Below are 20125 nucleotides of genomic sequence, written 5' to 3' on the forward strand. Positions count from 1 at the left end.
GGAGCTTGCTTCAAGCCGTAGAATGCCTTCTTCAGTTTGTAAACATACTCATGATGGATCTTGTTCTCAAAACCTCTTGGTTGCTCCGTGTAAATGTCCTTGTCAAGTTCTCCATGTAAGAAAGCATTCTTGACATCCATCTGCCACAACTTCTAAGACTTTCTAGTGGCTAATGCTAGTAATACTCGAACAGTTGTGATTTTTGCCACCGGGCTAAATGTTTCTTCATAATCTAACCCATATTGTTGAGAGAAACACCGAGTAACAAGTTGAGCCTTATACCTTTCAATTGAGCCATCTAGTCGGGTCTTCACCTTGTAAACCCATTTACAAGATATTGGCTTCACTTCTTTTGGCTTTGGCATTAAGTCCTATGTTTGATTTTCTTTTAATGCCTTAATCTCTTTTTCCATAGCTTTCTGCCACTTAAGGTTTTGTGCTGCTTCTTCATAAGTATATGGCTCAATAGGTATAGACTCATCTATAAGGGCAGTGTTGGCATACCTTGGGTTAGGCTGCCTTGAGGTTGTTGATCTTTGTAATTCTTTTGTAGGCTCCTTGACTTTTGTTTGTCTTGGATGAAACTTCTCAGATGTAGGTTGATGTATGTTGGTTTTCTATGGACTCTTGTCCTTAGAGGGTAATCTTTCTCTTTTCTCATTTGGATATGATGCTTGTTCTTTACCTAGTTCTTTATTTTCTTTTAGAACTTTTTTTAAGTCATGAGATTCCAAAATCTCGATCTTCTGAGGTGACCACCATGAACAAACTTCATCAAACACCACATTTCTTGAAGTGCGGCACTTGCCTGTGGTTAGGTCACAACATCTCTAACCTTTTCATGCATCATCATAACCGACGAAGATGCATCGAATTTCCTTCTTGTCAAATTTGCTCCTTAAGTAATTTAGAACAAAAACATAGCATACACAACCAAATACCTTGAAATGGTTGACAATTGGCTTGATCTTCCATAGTATCTCATATAGTGAAATGAATCCCAACTTAGCTTGTGGTAGCCTATTAATCACATAGGCTGCCATTTTCATACACTCTCTCAAAATCTTCCTAGTACACTCTTGGGAAGAAGCATGCTTCGACAAGTTTTAGTAAGGTGACGATTCTTGTGCTCTACGATTCTATTTTGTTGTAGAGTATTGGGGCAAGTTAATTATCGTATGATCTTATGCTTCTCAAGATAGATAGTGAACTTAGTAGATATATATTCTCTTTCATTATCAATGCATAGGCACCGAGTTTTCTTATTATGTTCATTATCTATATTCTTGTTAAGCTCATTGAATTTCATAAAAGTCTCTAGCTTTTCCTTCATAAAGTAAATCCACACATATTTTGAGAAGTCATGGATAAATGTCACTATATACTTAATACCTCCAAGTGATGATTGCTTCACTAAGCCAAAGACATATAAGTGTATGGGCTTTAGTGGTGTTTTGGACTAATGCTCTGACTCTTTAAATGTCAATTGCTGAGCCTTGCCAAATTGACATCTAGCATATACTATATCTGCTCAGATGTCCACTTGAGGAATTCCTGTTAATATGTCAGTCTTTATCATTTCATTCAGCTTGTTGTACTTTACATGTCCAAGATGCTCATGCCAAAGATCAACTCTGTCATTCTTCTAAGTCTTATCCATATATGTTGACTCTGTAGATAACATATAAACTGACTCTGTTCTTCTTCCTTTCATAATGTGAGTGTTAATGACCTTCACTTTTTGAAATATAGTTACATCTTCAGGCCCAAAGAGAACATAATTCTTTTTTTCTGTTAGTTGAGGTATTTGTAACACCCCTAATCCTTATCTGTCACCGGAATAGGGTCACAGAGCATTACCAGAGTTTACAGATCAATTACAAAAAAATTTATATCATTTACTATTTATATTCGAAATTAATCATATTTTCCCTTAAATGGGCCATCGAGGCCCAAAATATGCATTTAGATCAAATCGGGACTAAACCGAGAACTCAAAAAAATTTTTACGAAATTTTAAAATTTTTCTTAGGTGTAGGTGACACACACCCGTGTGGCCAGACTGTATGTCTCACACGCCCAAGTGGTACACCCTTGTCCCAAACCATGTGGGCATTTGATGTGAGGCACATGATCGTGTCCTAGCCCGTATTCAAATTAGGGTAGCTACTGACTTGGGTCACACGGCCAAGCCACATGCCCGTGTGCTAGGCCACATGAACAATTTATTTTACATTAATTAGGTTCAAGGGTCACATGGCCAAGTTACACGCTTGTGTGCTAGGTCGTGTGTCACATACGGCTGAGACACACGCCCGTGTCTCTGCCCGTGTGAAAATACCTTAGCATTTTGTTTCTCAATTTTAAAGATGAAGGGGACACACGGTCAAACCACACACCCGTGCGTATGGCCGTGTGTCACACACGGTTGAGACACAAGCCCGTGTGTCTGTCCGTGTGGATGAAAATAGGTCATTTTCAAGGTCACTTTTCTCACCGAAATTTGCCTTTTACCTACAGCAACACTTGAATACATTCACCAACCAATTCAAGACATTAAAACTAATCTTATGCATGATATATCATCACATGTATTCATGTATTCAAACTTACCTATTTGTATAAACATATAAATTTACCAAAATTCAATCTAATCATACCAAGCACATATTTATATTAATCATATTATACCCTCATACATTTACATCAAACAAGTCATTACTAGCCATTCCAATGGCTAGTTACAACCAACCATATATATACCATCATTGGCCAATTTAACCTATACATACCATTATACTAAAATAAGTTTACTATTTATACCAAAACGAATTGAAGGATAGTGTGATGATGCTCCGACTGATTTCAACTTTTATGAGCTTCCGAGCACTATAAAACAGGGGAAATAAAACAAGGTAAGCTTTTAAGCTTAGTAAATTCGTATAATGGGAAATAAACTTACCATTTATTAACTTTTAAAATAATCTTACAAGTGCATCCAAAATCAATTAAATCAATATCTAAATACACATACATCCTCATCAAACATGTTAGTTATATAATTCACATAAGTTTCAAGAAACAAGAAAAAGCTCATCCTTATGCAATTTCCACATGCATGTATTTATCATATCAAGTATACAATAATCATGTACATATTATATCTTTATATTTCAAGTATTTCTCATAGTAATTCATCTTGAAATTCATATCATCTCATATCATAACTATAAAAAAAAAATAAAGAACACACAAATTTTACGTGGAGACCCTTTCGGGAACGGGTAGAGAAGAAGAAAATTCACTATGTCGAAAAATTTGAATTCAATACAAGAGGAATAGACTATGTCTATTTATAGGCTTGTAAAGCCATATTCTAGTAGGATTGAAACACCTTATCCTAATCAATATAAAATAGATAAAGTTTAATAAGGTTTAAAAACCTTATTCTAAAATAAAATAAAAGAAGTCTGTTCTATATGGATTTTACTTTTATTTTATTTTCCATCGTATTTTATTTAAATAAGAATTTGGGTCACTTAATTCTAACAATCTCCACCTTGACACAAATTCTCAATGAACAAGTTCTTCATCGTGAACTTTCAATAAACAAGTTCTCCACCTCTTCCATAAAACCCCTTAAGGGTTTAACTTCAACAATGAACACCAACCAAGTCTAAGCAATGCTCAAACTTGGTTATAGGAAGTGACTTAGTCATCATATCTGCAGGATTTTCATGAGTATTAATTTTGCTCACAACAATATCACCACGAGCAATAATATCATGAACAAAATGATATCGAGCGTTAATGTGTTTGTTCTCTCATGAAACATTTGATCTTTTGTAAGAAAGATAGCACTCTGACTGTCACAAAATACTGTGCTGATTTGAAGGTCTTCATTGAGTTCACTAAAGAGTCCCTTCAACTAAATAGCTTCTTTACAAGCCTCAGTAATCGCCATCTACTCAGCTTCAGTGGTAGACAAAGCGACTGTAGACTGCAAAGTGGCTTTCCAACTGATTGCACAACCTATGATTATAAAGACATAACCTGTTAGAGATCTTCTTTTATCAAGGTCTCCAGCAAAATCAGCATCAACATACCCTATGAGTCCATCTCTAGTTCTTCCAAACTGTAAGCAAACATCAGTAGTACCTCGTAAGTATCTTAGAATCCACTGAACTATTTTCCAGTGTTCTTTACCGGGATTCGCCATGTATCTGCTAACTACACTGACTGCATATGATAAATCTGGACGTGAACAAACCATAACATACATGAGAGATCCACTACACTAGAGTATGGAACATGTGACATGTACTCAATATCATCATCTGATTGTGGAGACAAAACTGATGAAAGTCTGAAATGGGCTGCTAAAGGAGTACTAACAGGCTTAGCACTCTGCATATTGAACCTGCAAAGAACTTTTTCAATATACCCCTTCTGACTTAGGTACAATTTACTTGTTTTTCTATTTTTGAGAATCTCCATTCCAAGTATCTTCTTTTCTGGTCCTAAATCTTTCATCTCAAATTCTTTACTTAGTTGGGTTTTTACATTTCTTATCTCTCCTTTATCTTTTGCTACTATCAACTTGTCATTAACATAAAGAAGTAGATACACAAAAGAACCATCACTGTTTTTCTTAAAGTAAACACAACTGTCAAAACTACTTCTTTTGAAATCATAAGAAGTCATAAAGGAATCAAACCTCTTGTACCGCTGTCTTGGTGACTGTTTCAAACTGTAAAGGGACTTTTTCAGCAAGCAAACATAGTCCTCTTTTTCTGAGACTATAAAACCCTCTGGTTGTTGCATGTAAATATCCTCCTCAAGTTCTCCATGCAAAAATGTAGTTTTTACATCTAACTGCTCAAGCTCCAAATCATGCATGGCCACAATACCAAGCAAAGCTCGAATCGAACTATGCTTAACAACTGGAGAGAACACATCTGTAAAGTCCACTCTTGGAATTTGACTGTAACCCTTTGCAACAAGCCTTGCTTTATATCTGGGTTCTTCAACTCCTGGAGTCCTTTCTTTCTTTTTAAACACCCATTTACAACGAACAACCTTTTTACCTTTAGGAAGTTTCACAAGGTCCTATGTTTTATTTTTGTGGAGTGATTCCATCTCTTCTTGCATAGCAAACATCCACTTTTCTGAGTCTTCACAGCTAACCGCCTCAGAATAATTAGATGGCTCTTAATTCGCATCTATATCTTCAGCCACATTTAAAGCATAAGCAACTAGATCAGCCTCGGCATACTTCTTTGGAGGTTTAATTTCTCTTCTAGTTCTATTTTTGGCGATAGAGTATTGTGGTGAAGTAGCAACTCTATTCTCAATTTTTGTTCTGGCTTGAGGAGTTGACTCTGTATTAATCTGATGCTCCACCTGCTTTTGATTTTCTTTATTGGAAGAGTCTTTAAGAGATAAGTTAGGTAGCATAGCAGTTTCATCAAAAACAACATCTCTACTAATCACAACTTTTCTATTTTCAGGACACCATAACTTATACCCATTTACACCAGCTTTATAACCAAGAAAAACGTATTTAATGAATCTCGGTTCCAATTTTCCATTATCAACATGAGCATACGCAGGACACCCAAAAATCTTTAAATTAGAATAATTAACAGGATTACCAGACCATACCTCTTGTGGAGCCTTTTTCTCAATGGCAACGGATGGAGATCTGTTGATTAAAAAACATGCAGTAGAGGCTACTTCTGCCCAAAATAACTTTGATAAGTTGGCATTTGACAACATACATCGAACCTTCTCCATGATCGTTCTGTTCATTTGTTCTGCAATGCCGTTTTGCTGTGGAGTATGACGAACTGTCAAGTGTCTCATGATCCCTTCTAACTTGCACAATCTATTAAACTCATCAGAACAGAACTCTAAGCCATTGTCTGTGCGGAGGTATTTTATCTGTTTTCCCGTCTATTTTTCAATCATAATTTTTCAAGACTTAAATGCGAAAAACACATCGCTTTTCTGCTTCAGAAAGAATGCCCAAACTTTTCTGGAAAAATCATCAATAAAGGTTAGCATATAATTACCTCCACCTCTCGAAGGCATTCTGGATGGCCCCCACAGATCAGAATGAATATACTCCAATATTCTCTTCATGTTATGGATTCCTCTAGTGAACCGAACTCTCTTTTTCTTCCCAAAAACATAGTGCTCACAGAAATTTAGTTTGCAAATTCCTTACCTATCAAGAAGTCCTCTTTTACTTAATTCTACCATGCCATTCTCACTTATATGCCCTAGGCACATATGCCAAAGTTTAGTAATATCATCATCTGACAAGGAAGAAGAAGTGACAGCTGCATCACCAGTAACAGTAGAACCCTGCAAAACATATAACTTGGAAATTTTTCTTTGCCCTTTCATCACAACAAGGGAACCTTTGGAAATCTTTAAAATCCCACTTTTAGCTGTATATCTGTACCCTTTTGAATCAAGAGTACTCAACGAAATTAAATTTCTCTTCAATTTTGGAGCATGTCGTACCTCACTAAGTGTTCTGACAACTCCATCAAACATCTTAACTTTAACTGTTCCAACACCTGTGATTTTACACGAAGTATTATTTCCCATCAAAACAACACATTCATATACTATTTCGTAAGTTGTAAACCAATCTCAATTGGGACTCATGTGGAAGGTGTAGCCTGCATCAAGTATCCATTCCTCGCTTACTTTAGAATCATTGATAGAAGCAACTAGAAGTTCACCATCGCTGTAATCTTCTACAACATCAGCTTCACCGGAATTTTCTGGTTGTTTTCCCTTTTGAATCGTAGCCCCCCTTTTAATCTTATTTTGTGACTTATAGCACTCAGATTTAATGTGCCCTTTCTTCTTGCAGAAGTTACAAGTTTTACCTCTGTTTTAAGACTTTGATCTACCTTTAGATTTACCATGAAGATTCCGTTCCTGTGTCCTACCACGATCATCATTAGTATTTCGATCTTGTCTCCCACGAACAATGAGACCCTCTCCCTGAGAGTCGGGTTTAACCACAAATGCTTCATCTTATCATACGAGGTTAAAGAATCATAAACCTCATCAACTGTGAGAGACTCGCGGCTATATAAAATCGTGTCTCTAAAGGTTGAATAAGACGGGGGCAACGAACAAAGTAGAATCAACCCTAGATCTTCCTTATCATATTGAACCTCCATGGCCTCCAAGTTTGAGAGAATTTCTTTAAATACTGTTAAGTGTTCGTGTACAGACGCACATTCCTCCAAATGATGAGCATAAAGACGCTGCTTCATATGTAACTTGCTTGTTAGAGTTTTCGACATACATATTTGTTTTAGCCTCTTCCATAATACAGCGGCAGTCTTCTCTTTCATTACATCCTGCAAAATTTCGTTGGACAAATGCAGATGTAATTGTGTTAACGCCTTTCGATCTTTACGCTTCTTCTCTTCATCTGTTAATGTCGAAGGCATCTTATCTATCCCTAGCAGGGCATCCTCCAGATCCATCTGTGCAAGAACTGCTTGCATCTTAATTTGCCACAACGCAAATCTGGTGTTGCGATCCAACAGCAAAATTTCATGCTTCAAAGATGCCATTACAGTGATCGAGATGAATAACCCGGAAGCTCTGATACCAATTTGTAAAAAAATAAAATAAAATAAAGAACACGCAAATTTTACGTGAAAACCCTTTCGGGAAAAAATCACGGGCAGAGAAGAAGAAAATTCACTATGTCGAAAAATTTAAATTCAATACAAGAGGAATAGACTATGTCTATTTATAGGCTTGTAAAGCCATATTCTAGTAGGATTGAAACACCTTATCCTAATCAATATAAAATAGATGAAGTTTAATAAGGCTTAAAAACCTTATTCTAAAATAAAATAAAAGCAGTCTAGTTCTATATGGATTTTACTTTTATTTTATTTTCCATCGTATTTTATTTAAATAAGAATTTGGGTCACTTAATTCTAACAATAACTTTACCCGTTGAATCATTTAAAATATCGATGGATACATGGGCAATACACATGAAGTGTACAATATGGTAAATCCGTCAACTCATATTCTAGAGTGCTTATAAAGCACATAAACAGGAAGCTTATTCGGGCTAAAACGAGAAGCTTATAAGAGCCATAACTGGGAAGCTCATGCGAGTCAATAATAGATAGCTCTTAGGAGCCATTAACAGGAAGCTCCGGATAGTCATATATTGAGAAATTCAAGCGAGCCATATCGGGAAGCTCACAAAGAGCCAATTAATGGGAAACTCACAAAGAATCGTAATTGGGAAGCTCATAAGAGGTAAGGTGTGTCCACAACACATGTAGGATCACAACTTATTGGGACGCTCCGAAGAGCTATAACGGGAAGCTCACAAGAACCATCATATGGGAAACTTAGAATAGCTAATAATAGGATGCTCTTTCGAGCTATTATGTGTCTGCAACATATGCAAGACCACAACCAATATAGGAGCCCAGTATCTAATCGAATTTTATGTATTTAAACGGGATTTAATATTTACCAGGTATTATCAGATTTATGAATTTATTTCCTAAACATACCAAATTCATAATTCAACATTCACATATACAACATTGCACCTCGACACTTGTTTGTATACGAGAATATACTAATCCGATACTTTTCGATTTCCTCAATCCAACTCCGTACTAGGTCTATCTGGATCTATACGAGTAAATTTAACTCAATTTAATACAATTCATATTCAATTCAACTCAATTCACATTTTAGGCAAAAGTACCATTTTTCCCCTATACTTTTAATTAATTCAGATTTCGTCCCTAGGTTAGGAAAATGAAATTCATGCAATTTAATCCTTAATCCAAGCCTAGCCGAATTTTTCATATAACATTTACAGCCTATGTATTTCACAAAAATAAAAAACTTTTCATGAATTTTTCATATTTTCAATTTAGTCTCTAAATCACAATTTCATGAAAATTTCATTTACAAAAGTTGTTTATCTATCAACAACCTTTCATTTTCTACCATAAATTTCAAAATTTCAGCATACTCATCCATGGAAAAAACTTTAATACTTTGATAACTTTACAAATTGATCCCCAAAATAGCTAGATTAGGTTATTACGATATCGAAAATATAAAAATTACTAAAAACGGGACAAAAATGCTTACCCAATTGAGCCAATTAAGCTTGCTTGAACTCTTTTCTCTTAGTTAGGGTTTCCATGTATTTTAATTTGGGGAAGATGATAAAATAAGATGATATTAGTTTATTATCATATTTAATTATTTCAATTTTCCAATTTAGTTCTTTTTTATTTAATTTTCCATGGATGAATCATCATAAATATCTATTAACTTCTCTTAATGGTCTATTTACCTTATAAGGACCTCAAATTTTGAATTCCATAGCTATTTGATACTTCTAGCTACTAGAATTCAACTTTCACATTTTATGCAATTTAGTCTTTTCCCCCTAATTAAACATGAAATCGGTAAATTTTCTTAACGCAATTTTCATATGAATTCTTTACCATAATGCAAACCATGCAATAATATTAAATTAATTTTTCTTTTAGATTCGGATTTGTGGTCCCGAAACCATTATTTCGATTTCACTGAAAATGGGCTGTTACAGTATTGACAACAAATTTTTCTTCAAGTCAGGACAATATAGACCTTTTTGAGTTGGAGCTGCCAAGAACCATACCTTGGAAGTGTTGTCTTCCCAATATGAGAAATAAACAACTTTGAATTGTTGGCTATCAACACCACTCTCATTCCTTTGTACTCATTCATGTCTTGCAACTTATTATCGTCACTGGTCATATGATTAGAGCATCCAAAATTCACGATCCAATCCTCCTTAGAGTCTATCTTTGAATCTATGGTTGCTACAAGAGTTGATTCATCCATGTCTTCAACTCTTCTTGATCCACTCCAACAAAAAATCCAACTTCTGTATCCTATTATTCCTTATGGATGGATGCCTCCAGCGTGACCTCTTTTTTCTCCATTTTTGTGGTGGCCATATTTCCTTAGAAAGTTAGCCTCTTGGGGAATTTGTACTCTCGATCAAAGTGGCCCTTCTTGCTACAATTGAAACATTCACCACCTTGTCTTTTATCATTCTTCCCATGTTGTTGATGATAATCTTCTCTTCCATGTCGAGCTCCCTCTGAAGTGTTACTTCTCTCATTTAGATGAAGCTTGACTCATTGTTTCCACTTTTTCTTCTCCACTCATTGTCTTTGAGACGTACCCTTCTTCTTGTTGCTGAATAATCCTTCTTTTTCGTCTTTTATAGTTACTCCACTCATATGTTTTGGCTAATGCCTCTTGATTAGCCAAAAGATTTTCCAACTCCACCAAGGATGGTTGAGTAGGTCATTTTCTTACAGCGACCATAGACCAATTATACTCAGGTCTTAGGCCATGGATGACAGTTCTCTTCATCCTTTCCTTAACTTCTCCTCTAGTGCAGGTTGAGATGTCTCATGATAAATAGATTTCAACTTAGTGAAATATTGAGAAATGGTTAAGTTTCCTTGTAAGATACCTACGAGCTTATTTTCTTAGAACTAGAGGCGTGTTTTATTCTTCTTCGAAAATAATTTTTCCAAAGTTTCGCAGGCTGTCTTCGATGTCTTATCATCACGAATATGCTCCAATAGGTCTTCATCAATTATGGTTTTCAATACAAATGAAGCCTTTCCAGCCTTGATGTTCCATTTTATCAAGGCTTCAGCATTTTCCTTTGATGGAGGTGTTGTGTCAGTGCCGATGACTATTTCCCACAAATCTTGACCTTATAGGTAGGATTCTATGCAAGTCTGCCAATAGCCATAGTTGTCGTTAACATTCCATTACTCGTGCTGGCAAGATTTGCCATGGTCACTGACACCTGTTGTTAAGTAAACTTGCTCCCTGAACAATAAGCTTCACAATCTTTGACCGTACACTAGCAGAGACTCCCCTTAGTGCCTTTATGCCATACCAACCAATGCAAGTCCCTAGTGCTTACTGAAGCTTCCTTCACTAGTGATGGTCCCATATTGCTTGCTCTAATACCACTTGTTGGGAACTCAACAAGCCCAACACACCCACTATTAAGGACCTATAACCTACAGGTAATGTTACACCAACTCTCTGAAGTCAGTTAACCTTTTATATTCTAACTTCTGATTAAACTATAACACTCAAGCGGTAGGGCCGACCATATATTATTCAGGTGGAAGAAGTGACCATATATTATTCAAGTGTCAAAGCTGACCATATATCACTTAAGTGGCAGAGCCGACCATATATAAAGCTAAACCAAGTGTACTAAGTGCTTAGAAACCTAAGGCTTCACCGAGACTTACAATTACAAGAGAAGAGAACATTTTTATTAATACACAATAAAATTACAATATGACACACACTTCTCTATTGCACAGACTTACAAGAATGAAAGCTCCTACCTCTATTTATAGCGTTTAGTGATCATTGGATTGTTGACACATATCAACATCCTTGTCATTAATTTTACAAATATCTAATAGCTAGAATGTTCATCTAGAATATCTAATCTTCTAGATAAAATCATATTTCTTTAATTTATATTTTAGATTCTTTCAAAGAAAATATCTCTTAAAGGATAAGTTTGGTTTTTATCTAGAAATAGCATTGGCCTTCAACACCGCTCAATATTCAACATGACTTATTATACTAAAAATCAAATAACTTGGTTCATGAGTCCATTTCATCATCTTCATCACTTATCTTTTCAATCTTCATCTCTTTCACTACTTATGTAGCATCACTTCTTCTTGTTCCGTTCAGGATTCAGATCAATACATCCATTTTTTGCCCAGTCTTTGCATTGACTAACCCTCTATTATTCTCAATCCGATACACTGACTCACTTCTATTCAGAGCATTAATGTAAACTGTCGAGTTCACATCAATTTCTTCATTCACAAGCATCCTTGATAACTCGGTCAAAACTTTCTTCTCAAGCAATCTCCTAATAAGTCTTGCACAATAAACTTATATCAAAAGTTAAAAAAAAAAGACATTGTTACTATTCAACCGTACCCTCAATGATATTTGAATATGTATAAGATATAAATGTTAATACTTACTAGATCATAAATCTCAGCAAGAATATAGTCCAATGCTAAATCTACTACAACCAATGCAATACCCCTTTTAGCAAGGCAGCTTGCAACATCCTTTTATTTGCAATCTAGAAACTTTCCTCAATTGCTCATGTGATAGAGGGTTGAAAACGATGACCTCATCGAGCTTGTTAAGCAAATCTAGTTTAAAGTGTCGCCTTATCTGTCAAAAAATCAAAATTATAATGTTAGTACTACTACTTCAAAACATTATATGACAAAGGTATATGGTGCCAGAAATAGGTCATTTAACTACCTCTTGCATGACTTGATTGCGAGCAACTTGTATTGTACATTTCCTGCTAAGTCCTAAAAGAAGATGTTTGACTCTAAGGTTTGATGTCAGGATGATCACAATATTTTTGTAATCTACAGTGTAGCCCTGGCCACCGGTAACTGACTATCATTGATGCGATCTCTCAAAATCGAATAGAACTTTGAAAATAAATCGACGAGACTGGTATCCGATAGTAAGTAGAATGCATGATTTTGTTATGATTTTTCTTGATTTAGAAACAATAGGATGGACACCTTGACTCGAAGCACTTGAAGACTTCAGGATCTGAAGTTATTTAGAACCCCTACTTGCTTAAACTTACAAACTACCTGAACCTTGTTATGTTAAAGTCACCACACTCCAGGATGGATGGAACAGAGTGATAAGTCAAATGATAAATGTTACAAAACCTTAATTTTTGATAAGTTCAAATTAGTTCAATGAATAACCGAGAAAAAATTTTCACAAATAAAAATGTATGTTATAATTTGTCTAACCTTACAAATGACATGTTTCGAGCTATTTATAGAACTAAAAAACTAAAAAAACCACATTCGACCATTAAAGGTTGTCCATGCTTAAATTGAATACATTCATGTATAGTGTAGGTTCATTGAATGGTTGAAAGGTCAAGTTCTTCCTCCTTTTCCGTACATGTATTCTTATGATGGAAGAAATCTTCACATGTTTTGAATGAACACCAAGGGACTCATTCATCTCCTTTGACCATACATGAATGTAACACCCTGATTTTGGGCCTAGTCGGAACAGTGGTTTCGGGACCACAAATCCGACGATGGAAATTTTATTTTTATTATATTTTTATGGTCTACAATTCCACGGAATAATTTTTTGAAATTTTTTTCGAAAATTTTGACGTTCGGGCACTTAATTTAGTCAAAATGACTAAATCGTAAAAAGTGTAAAAGTTGAGTTCTATATCTAGAGGTGTCCAATTGTTATGAAATTTTAAATTGAGGGTCATTAAATGGAATTAGATCATTGGTTAATTTCTGGACAAAAATAGACATGAAATGGGTGTAATAAAATATTTAATAAAATATTTTTAAGTTAGGGATATTTTGGTAAACTAATAATTAAAAGAATTAAAAAGGGAAATAAGCCAAATTAGCTATCATCTTCTTTATTCAACCATTTCTACCTGCAGCAGCCATGGTTAAGGTTTTTTCAAACTCCTAAGCTTGATTGTAAGTGCTCCCTAGCCCCGTTTCTAAAGTTCTTTACATTTTTGAAATCCCGATAACTTGGGTAAGATTATTCTAGCAATAATTTAACCTAGGCTTTATATTTGAAAAAATGCCCGTAGGTGAAATATGTTTATTTTGATGTTTTATGGTAGAATATGAAGCTTGAAATTGTGTTAAACAACTTTTACTAAGCGATTTTACGTGAAAACGAGTAAAACGACATAATCGGTAAAAATACCTAATGTTCATAAGTACATGTTAGAGTGTGAATTTGATGTTGCTATAGATAGAAAAATGATAAGCATGTCATAAAACATAAGGAAATAGGATGAAGTTTAATTTACGAGCCTAGGGGCAAAAATGTAATTTTGATAAAGTTTAGGGGTAAAATTGTAATTTTGAAAAAATATGATTTTGGGTTAATTTGAATAATGTGAGTCCTAATTAGGCTATATTTGAAATGATAGAGCAAGGAAAAATTGAAATTCAAGCTAAAACTGGAAAATATCAGGTTGTGGACAAAATGGTAAAAATGGTCATTTTCGCATACGAGGTAAGTTCATATGATTTTTAATAATGCAATGTGTAATTTAATGTTATTTCCTTGAAATTAAATAAGATGTAAGTTTATGTGTAAATGTGGTAACATAATTGTCATTTTAAGTAATTTAATGATATTTATATGATATGATGATTATTATCATGAAATCATATGCTTTGTGGTTATTATTGAGTAATATGCAAAATTATGTGAATTACTTGATAAATATGAAATGCTACTAAGTATTGGTTCCAACATTCTGTGAAAGATGACAAAGATGTGTAATCGAGGAAAATCCCGTTTGAACCTTAGGAATAGATTAGGATACAAGTGACATGTCACTGGAATATTTGAGTTCCGAACTCGTTGAGTTGAGTCCGAGTTCGTGAGATGTAACTAGGCATCCAAACTCGTTGAGTTGAGTCCGAGTTCACTTATGGATGCGCACACCCGAGCTCGTTGAGTTGAGTCTGAGTTCACTTATGGGTGGGTTACATGGTAGCTTAGCTACACATATATTACGCAGGCTATTGAGTTTGTCTAGCTATGGGCATGACACTTATCTAGCTATGGGCATGACACTTATGTGCATGCATTCCGTGTATCCAATTATATTCCGAGTGTTCAACGGATAATTTGGCGAAGTATTCATTGATGATCTCAATGAGATAAGCTATTGGTGAGTATGTCTTTGAGTTATGTTACAAGTTGTACAGGTATGTACACTAAACTTATGTGTAATGCCTTGACATGTGATGATCTATGATGTATATAGTATTTGGTGACTATTATGAAAATGATATGATTTGGAATAAATCCTTGATACTTGATGACATTGAGATTATGGATTTATGCTTATGAAGCATAATTATGTGTCCTTACCATTATGAATGAAATGATATTGTATGGATTTGGTGAATAATAGTAATGAATGAGTAAATTTAGCCTTGGCAGTTTTGGGTTATTGCAGTGGTGCAACTTTGGAAATTCACCATAAATTGTGGAAATTGCATTAGGGGCTGAATGGTTAAAGCCCAATGAGTCTAGTTTCACATAGAAGAAACTGTATATGCAATCGAAATTTATATTATGAGATATTTAAATTGTTGTGAGACAGAGTCTGAATGACTTTGTGATCCCCTGTTTCGATTTGAGAAAATCATTAAAAATTGTATAAAAATAATTATAGGTTGTAATTTATATTATTAAAATCCTTAATGAGCCTATTCTCTATAAAGATAGATGAGAGCATTATTAAAATTCTGTACTATGAGAAAAATAATTTTTAGTGAAGAGAGGTCAGAACTGTTGGACAGCAAAACAGGGGAAACTTTAATGAATAAACTGTACTAATTGGCTTAATCAAAAATTCTAGAAATTTTATGGGAGAAAGGTATATGAGTCTAGTTTCAAGGAAAAGTAATGAAACTTAATTTGGAGTCTCGTAGCTCCAGATATAAATTAATTAGTTACTGTAACTCGGTAAAACAACTTAACCTGAAAAAGAGTAAATTGTACAATTATGATGTTTTACCTTAAAAAAAACAAAAAACATGTGGGTAATTGCTTATTAACTTCATATGGACTTACTAAGCATAACGCTTACCCCTCCTCTCTACTTCTTCAATTTTGGCAGGTCGGCTCGGGGTTGGAGATCGCCGGAGGCAAAATCACACTATCAAGCTATCATTTTTGGGAGAATTAATTCAAATATTAGAAATATCAAGTGAGTGACATGTATAGGAAGTTGGTTTGTGATATGTATTATTATTATGACTTTGACCATACGTATCAGTCTGCATTGAGTTATCGTATATGTTCATGAGATGTGGTCCTTATCCATTATGGTTTGTACGTTTAATTAATCATGCCATGTCCTATGTTTTGATGTGATGATATAGTTAGCTTTGTTTGTTATGCATGATTGGTAATACATCAGGTAAGTTAAATGCAGGCCAGTGGATTATGAATTAAATGGAAATGAGTAATATTGCATTGAATATGGATGTTTAATGGACAAATTGGTAACTACATTATGATGGTATAAAATGAGAATAAGATTTAGCATGTCTAGTTCTAGTTAATGTAAGAATGTATATTAATACAGGATGGTAAGCAAAAATGTTTAAAGTGAATGACATGTTATTGCATGATTACGAATGTGTAAGTGCTCATTTATGCCACGTTATATGTCTTTAAATATGAGTCTATGCATGTCTTCGAAAAGCTTTGAATTAAATGAAATTTATGACCCGGTTTTCGTCTATGTGTATGGTTAAGTCTGGTAATGCCTCGTACCCTATTCCGGCCTTGGATACGGGTAAGGGGTGTTACAATGAATATGCATAGGACATTCATTCTTCATAAATGTTGCATTAAAAGCTGGCATGTTCATGAACTAGTGTAACACATCTTTTAGATTCATCCTCCCACCTCGTGCTTGCATGTGGAAATTCAATGTGCTAAATTTAATGTTGTACTTCCCCCTTGGATGTTCATTTTTTCAAACTTACGATTATCAAAACCACTCGACTTTAGGGACAAACCACTTGTACTTAACTATTCATTCATTTAGCAAAAATTATCAAATCAAAATTTAATAAAACACTATAATCAACTCGTAAATATTATTAAACACTATTTACAACTCACTCATCGAATTTGTGACCCTGAAACCACTGTTCTCGACACCATTAAAAAACGAGCTATTACAAGTACAATTAAACTTGAAGAGCTAGAGTCGAGCTAGGAGACCTCTCATCTCATCACATCTTCAAGGGTAACAAGTGTAGGTACTATATTTTGAGTTGAAATGGCATGTACATAGATAGACCAAATGTGTTCCCAAGTGTTAGGGACTAAAATGCAAACTCTTAAAACTCTATCTATTTTGGTATTTTAAATATAAGTATTTTGGTTCTAAATAAAATAAATTATTGATGGTCATATGTATGCCGGTTTAATAATGTGATAATTTGGTTGATTTGGGGTTGTTTTGAATTGCTTCAAGGCATTTTGATATGATTTTAAATGTTGTAAAAAATCCAAAACTTTGTAGGGGTTTTAGAAAAAAATTTCAAATGGTTTTGAGCAAAAATTTCCCAAAGTATTGACACTAGGGGATCAGGTATCAATACCTATATTTACATTGGTGTAAATAACCAGTCAGAATGTTATTTTAGTATCGATATTGAAGGCTAGGTATCGATACCTACGCCTAAGGTATCGATACCTTTATCAAAATTTGAATTTTTTGGAGTTCTAGAATGTTATTTTGGTGTCAATATTGTGCAGAGGTATAGATAAAAGGTATCAGTACCTAGCTATATGTATTGAGGGAAAGGATTGTATGAAACAGTGACGCCCACATCATCTGTATCCCTTTCCAATAGTTTTATGCCACATCAGTATTCTTATACTGAATTTCAGGATTTTATCCTGAATTTTAGTATTTTAATTTGGATTTGATTTTTTTCAGGATAAAATCCTGAAATTCAGGATAAGAGTACTGATGTGGCATAAAACTATTGGAAAATGATACAGATGCCATGGCGTCACTGTTTCATACAATTATGTCCCTATGTATTGATACTTGATCCCTGTTTTAAGTAAAAATAATTTTTAAATCATTTCCAAACGCAATTGAACGTCCATTAATGACCCTAGATGTTTATAATAATAATTTTTGGGTTAAATAAGTTAAAACATTATGGGTAAATGCTTAAATTACACAGGGTTTAGCCAAAACTGCTTTGACACCGAATGTAATAGTCTTATATTAAGTCCATACTGTCAAGCCAAGTATAGGGGTGTTACAAAATTGTACTTAGTTACGGGTGAAAAGTTAGATAAACCTTGAAATGAAAATATATTTACCATATTAATTGCATAGGTGTTCGCATAACAAGGTTCATAGACAAATTATCACTAGGGTTTGCATAGGAGGTGTTCACATAACAATGTTAGGAGACAGATTATCACCAAGCATTCGCATAGGTGGTTTGTAGAAGTGTTCGCATACAAGTTCTCACATCTTGACCTTTATTGGCATTTCCACTCTAGCTTAAACTCCTAAGATATAGAAAAATAACAATAGAAACCATAAGTTTTCTTGACTAAGTTCAAATACAAAAAACCATACTGAGTTTAAACCCCAAAACCATATTGAGTTCAGACCCCAAAACATGTATTCTACCTATAGATATTAAACATGTCCATTGATTCACTCTACTCCTCCAACAACCCTTCACTCGCAAACTTACTTAAAAGCTTCATCTTCTTCCTTTCTACAATTATTCTCTCAATCTCTTTTTCACTAGGCAAGGACACGTGCACAAAAAATTCCCTCTTTATCCTTATATCCATAATAACTTGCATCAATACCTTTATAAATATCATATCTAGTTCTCCTTTTTCACAACTCCAATGGCTTATCAAATAAGTCCCTAACTCCTGACAACTTCATTGCAGCTTCGAAATACTGATACCCAGGGCCACGTCTGCTAGGGTTCGAAACATGCACAATGTTCCCTTCTAAATCCGTCATTTTAGGGGTGTGTTTGGCAAAAGGCTGTCGTGTTCAACGATATGTCATTCCAAATGTGACTTTCTATTGTATAAGCTTATTGATCTTGTCGTTAAGGTTGCAGAGTCGATGTTCCCTGAGGCCTTTGTTCTGAATCTCCGCGACCTTGTGGCTGATCTCTCGCATGATTTGTTGATGCCATTTGTCGGCCTCGGCGAGGTCGTGACACTTAAAAGCAAAGAAAGGGCGACATTCTTTGGGCTTCTTTTTTTTCCTTCACTCTTAGGGTTATGAATTGATTTAGCATCGACTAGGCTTTCTCTTCATTTTGAGCCATACTACAATTGAGGATATTTAAAGGCCAAAAATCCAATTCCAATTAAATATTGGAACTATTCATGGGTTTACAAATTACACCGCAGAACTTGAAAAGTCTAGCATACTTAAAGCAATTCTTAACCACTCACACTGAAAAACATGACAGTTAACATAATTATGACGAATCCCAGATCACTCACTAAAAATTGAGAATTAAAAAAGTTTAACTTTGCCTTTATCCTTGCTAGTAGATGGTCCGACTGGTTCGCGACATACACAAACACACAAATTATTTAGACAAACAAAACTTATAAAATTCACACATGTATGCAAACCTAGCTTTTTTGACAATCAAACCTAACAAGATAGAGACTTACCCTGATTGCTACGAACTTGGTTCAGAATAGAGACTTGACGGCAAAATATTCGATGAGAGATTTCTCATAGACCTAAGAATCCTGGAAATCTTAGATTCCCTTCTTTACTTAGGAAAGACGTTACTTGCACATAAAGTATTCCTAGATACTTCATATCTTTATTTCCTAATTTGAACATGACTCTATCTTAATATGCCTAGTGTCCTTTGATGATTGCATGAATATCAAGAAGTAAAAACTTAAAACAAAAGCCAATTTAAACAAGACCACCTCAATTGCCCTTCCATTCATTTTTAACCAATGTCCCCTTTCAATTTTTTAATCATTACGGTCAAGTTAAGCTATCCATGAAAAAATATTTATACCAATTTAAATATACTACCTGTTTTATAAGTAAAATCTGCTAGAGCTCCCAAGTGTCATTTGAGTGGGTATTTCGATCAAGGTTTTCAGAGGAAATGAAAACAGCAGCCTATTATTACTTAGGACATCATTTAAACCAGCCCAAACAGAGACACCAAATTACACAGGTATTTCTAGTCGAATTGTAATCATATTATTATTTCATTTTATGATTGCTTTCTTTTGGGGGTGTGTAGGTTGTCCTTTGAGATTGAAATCAACTTTACCAACTAAGGTTGCATGTTTAAGACCTGACATACTTTGATATCTTTTGTATAAACGCGATGACATACACTTTAAACTTGTAAAAGTA

General features: G+C 34.5%; 1 protein-coding gene and 1 pseudogene across 1 annotated transcript; both read right to left on the reverse strand.

Annotated features, from left to right (window-relative positions):
* Positions 1 to 11829: 11829 nt before the first annotated feature.
* Positions 11830 to 13158, reverse strand: LOC121217790 (chaperone protein ClpB1). Its single transcript, XM_041094097.1, is given in 5 exon segments — positions 11830 to 12032; positions 12125 to 12221; positions 12223 to 12327; positions 12421 to 12564; positions 13033 to 13158. Coding segments are annotated over 5 exon segments (675 nt in total).
* A 5047-nt stretch (positions 13159 to 18205) lies between these two features.
* On the reverse strand, positions 18206 to 20123 carry LOC107886005 (pre-mRNA-splicing factor ISY1 homolog; annotated as a pseudogene).
* Positions 20124 to 20125: the final 2 nt, after the last annotated feature.

Source organism: Gossypium hirsutum, chromosome A03 (assembly GCF_007990345.1).
Source record: "Gossypium hirsutum isolate 1008001.06 chromosome A03, Gossypium_hirsutum_v2.1, whole genome shotgun sequence".
In the NCBI taxonomy this organism is placed as follows: domain Eukaryota; kingdom Viridiplantae; phylum Streptophyta; class Magnoliopsida; order Malvales; family Malvaceae; genus Gossypium; species Gossypium hirsutum.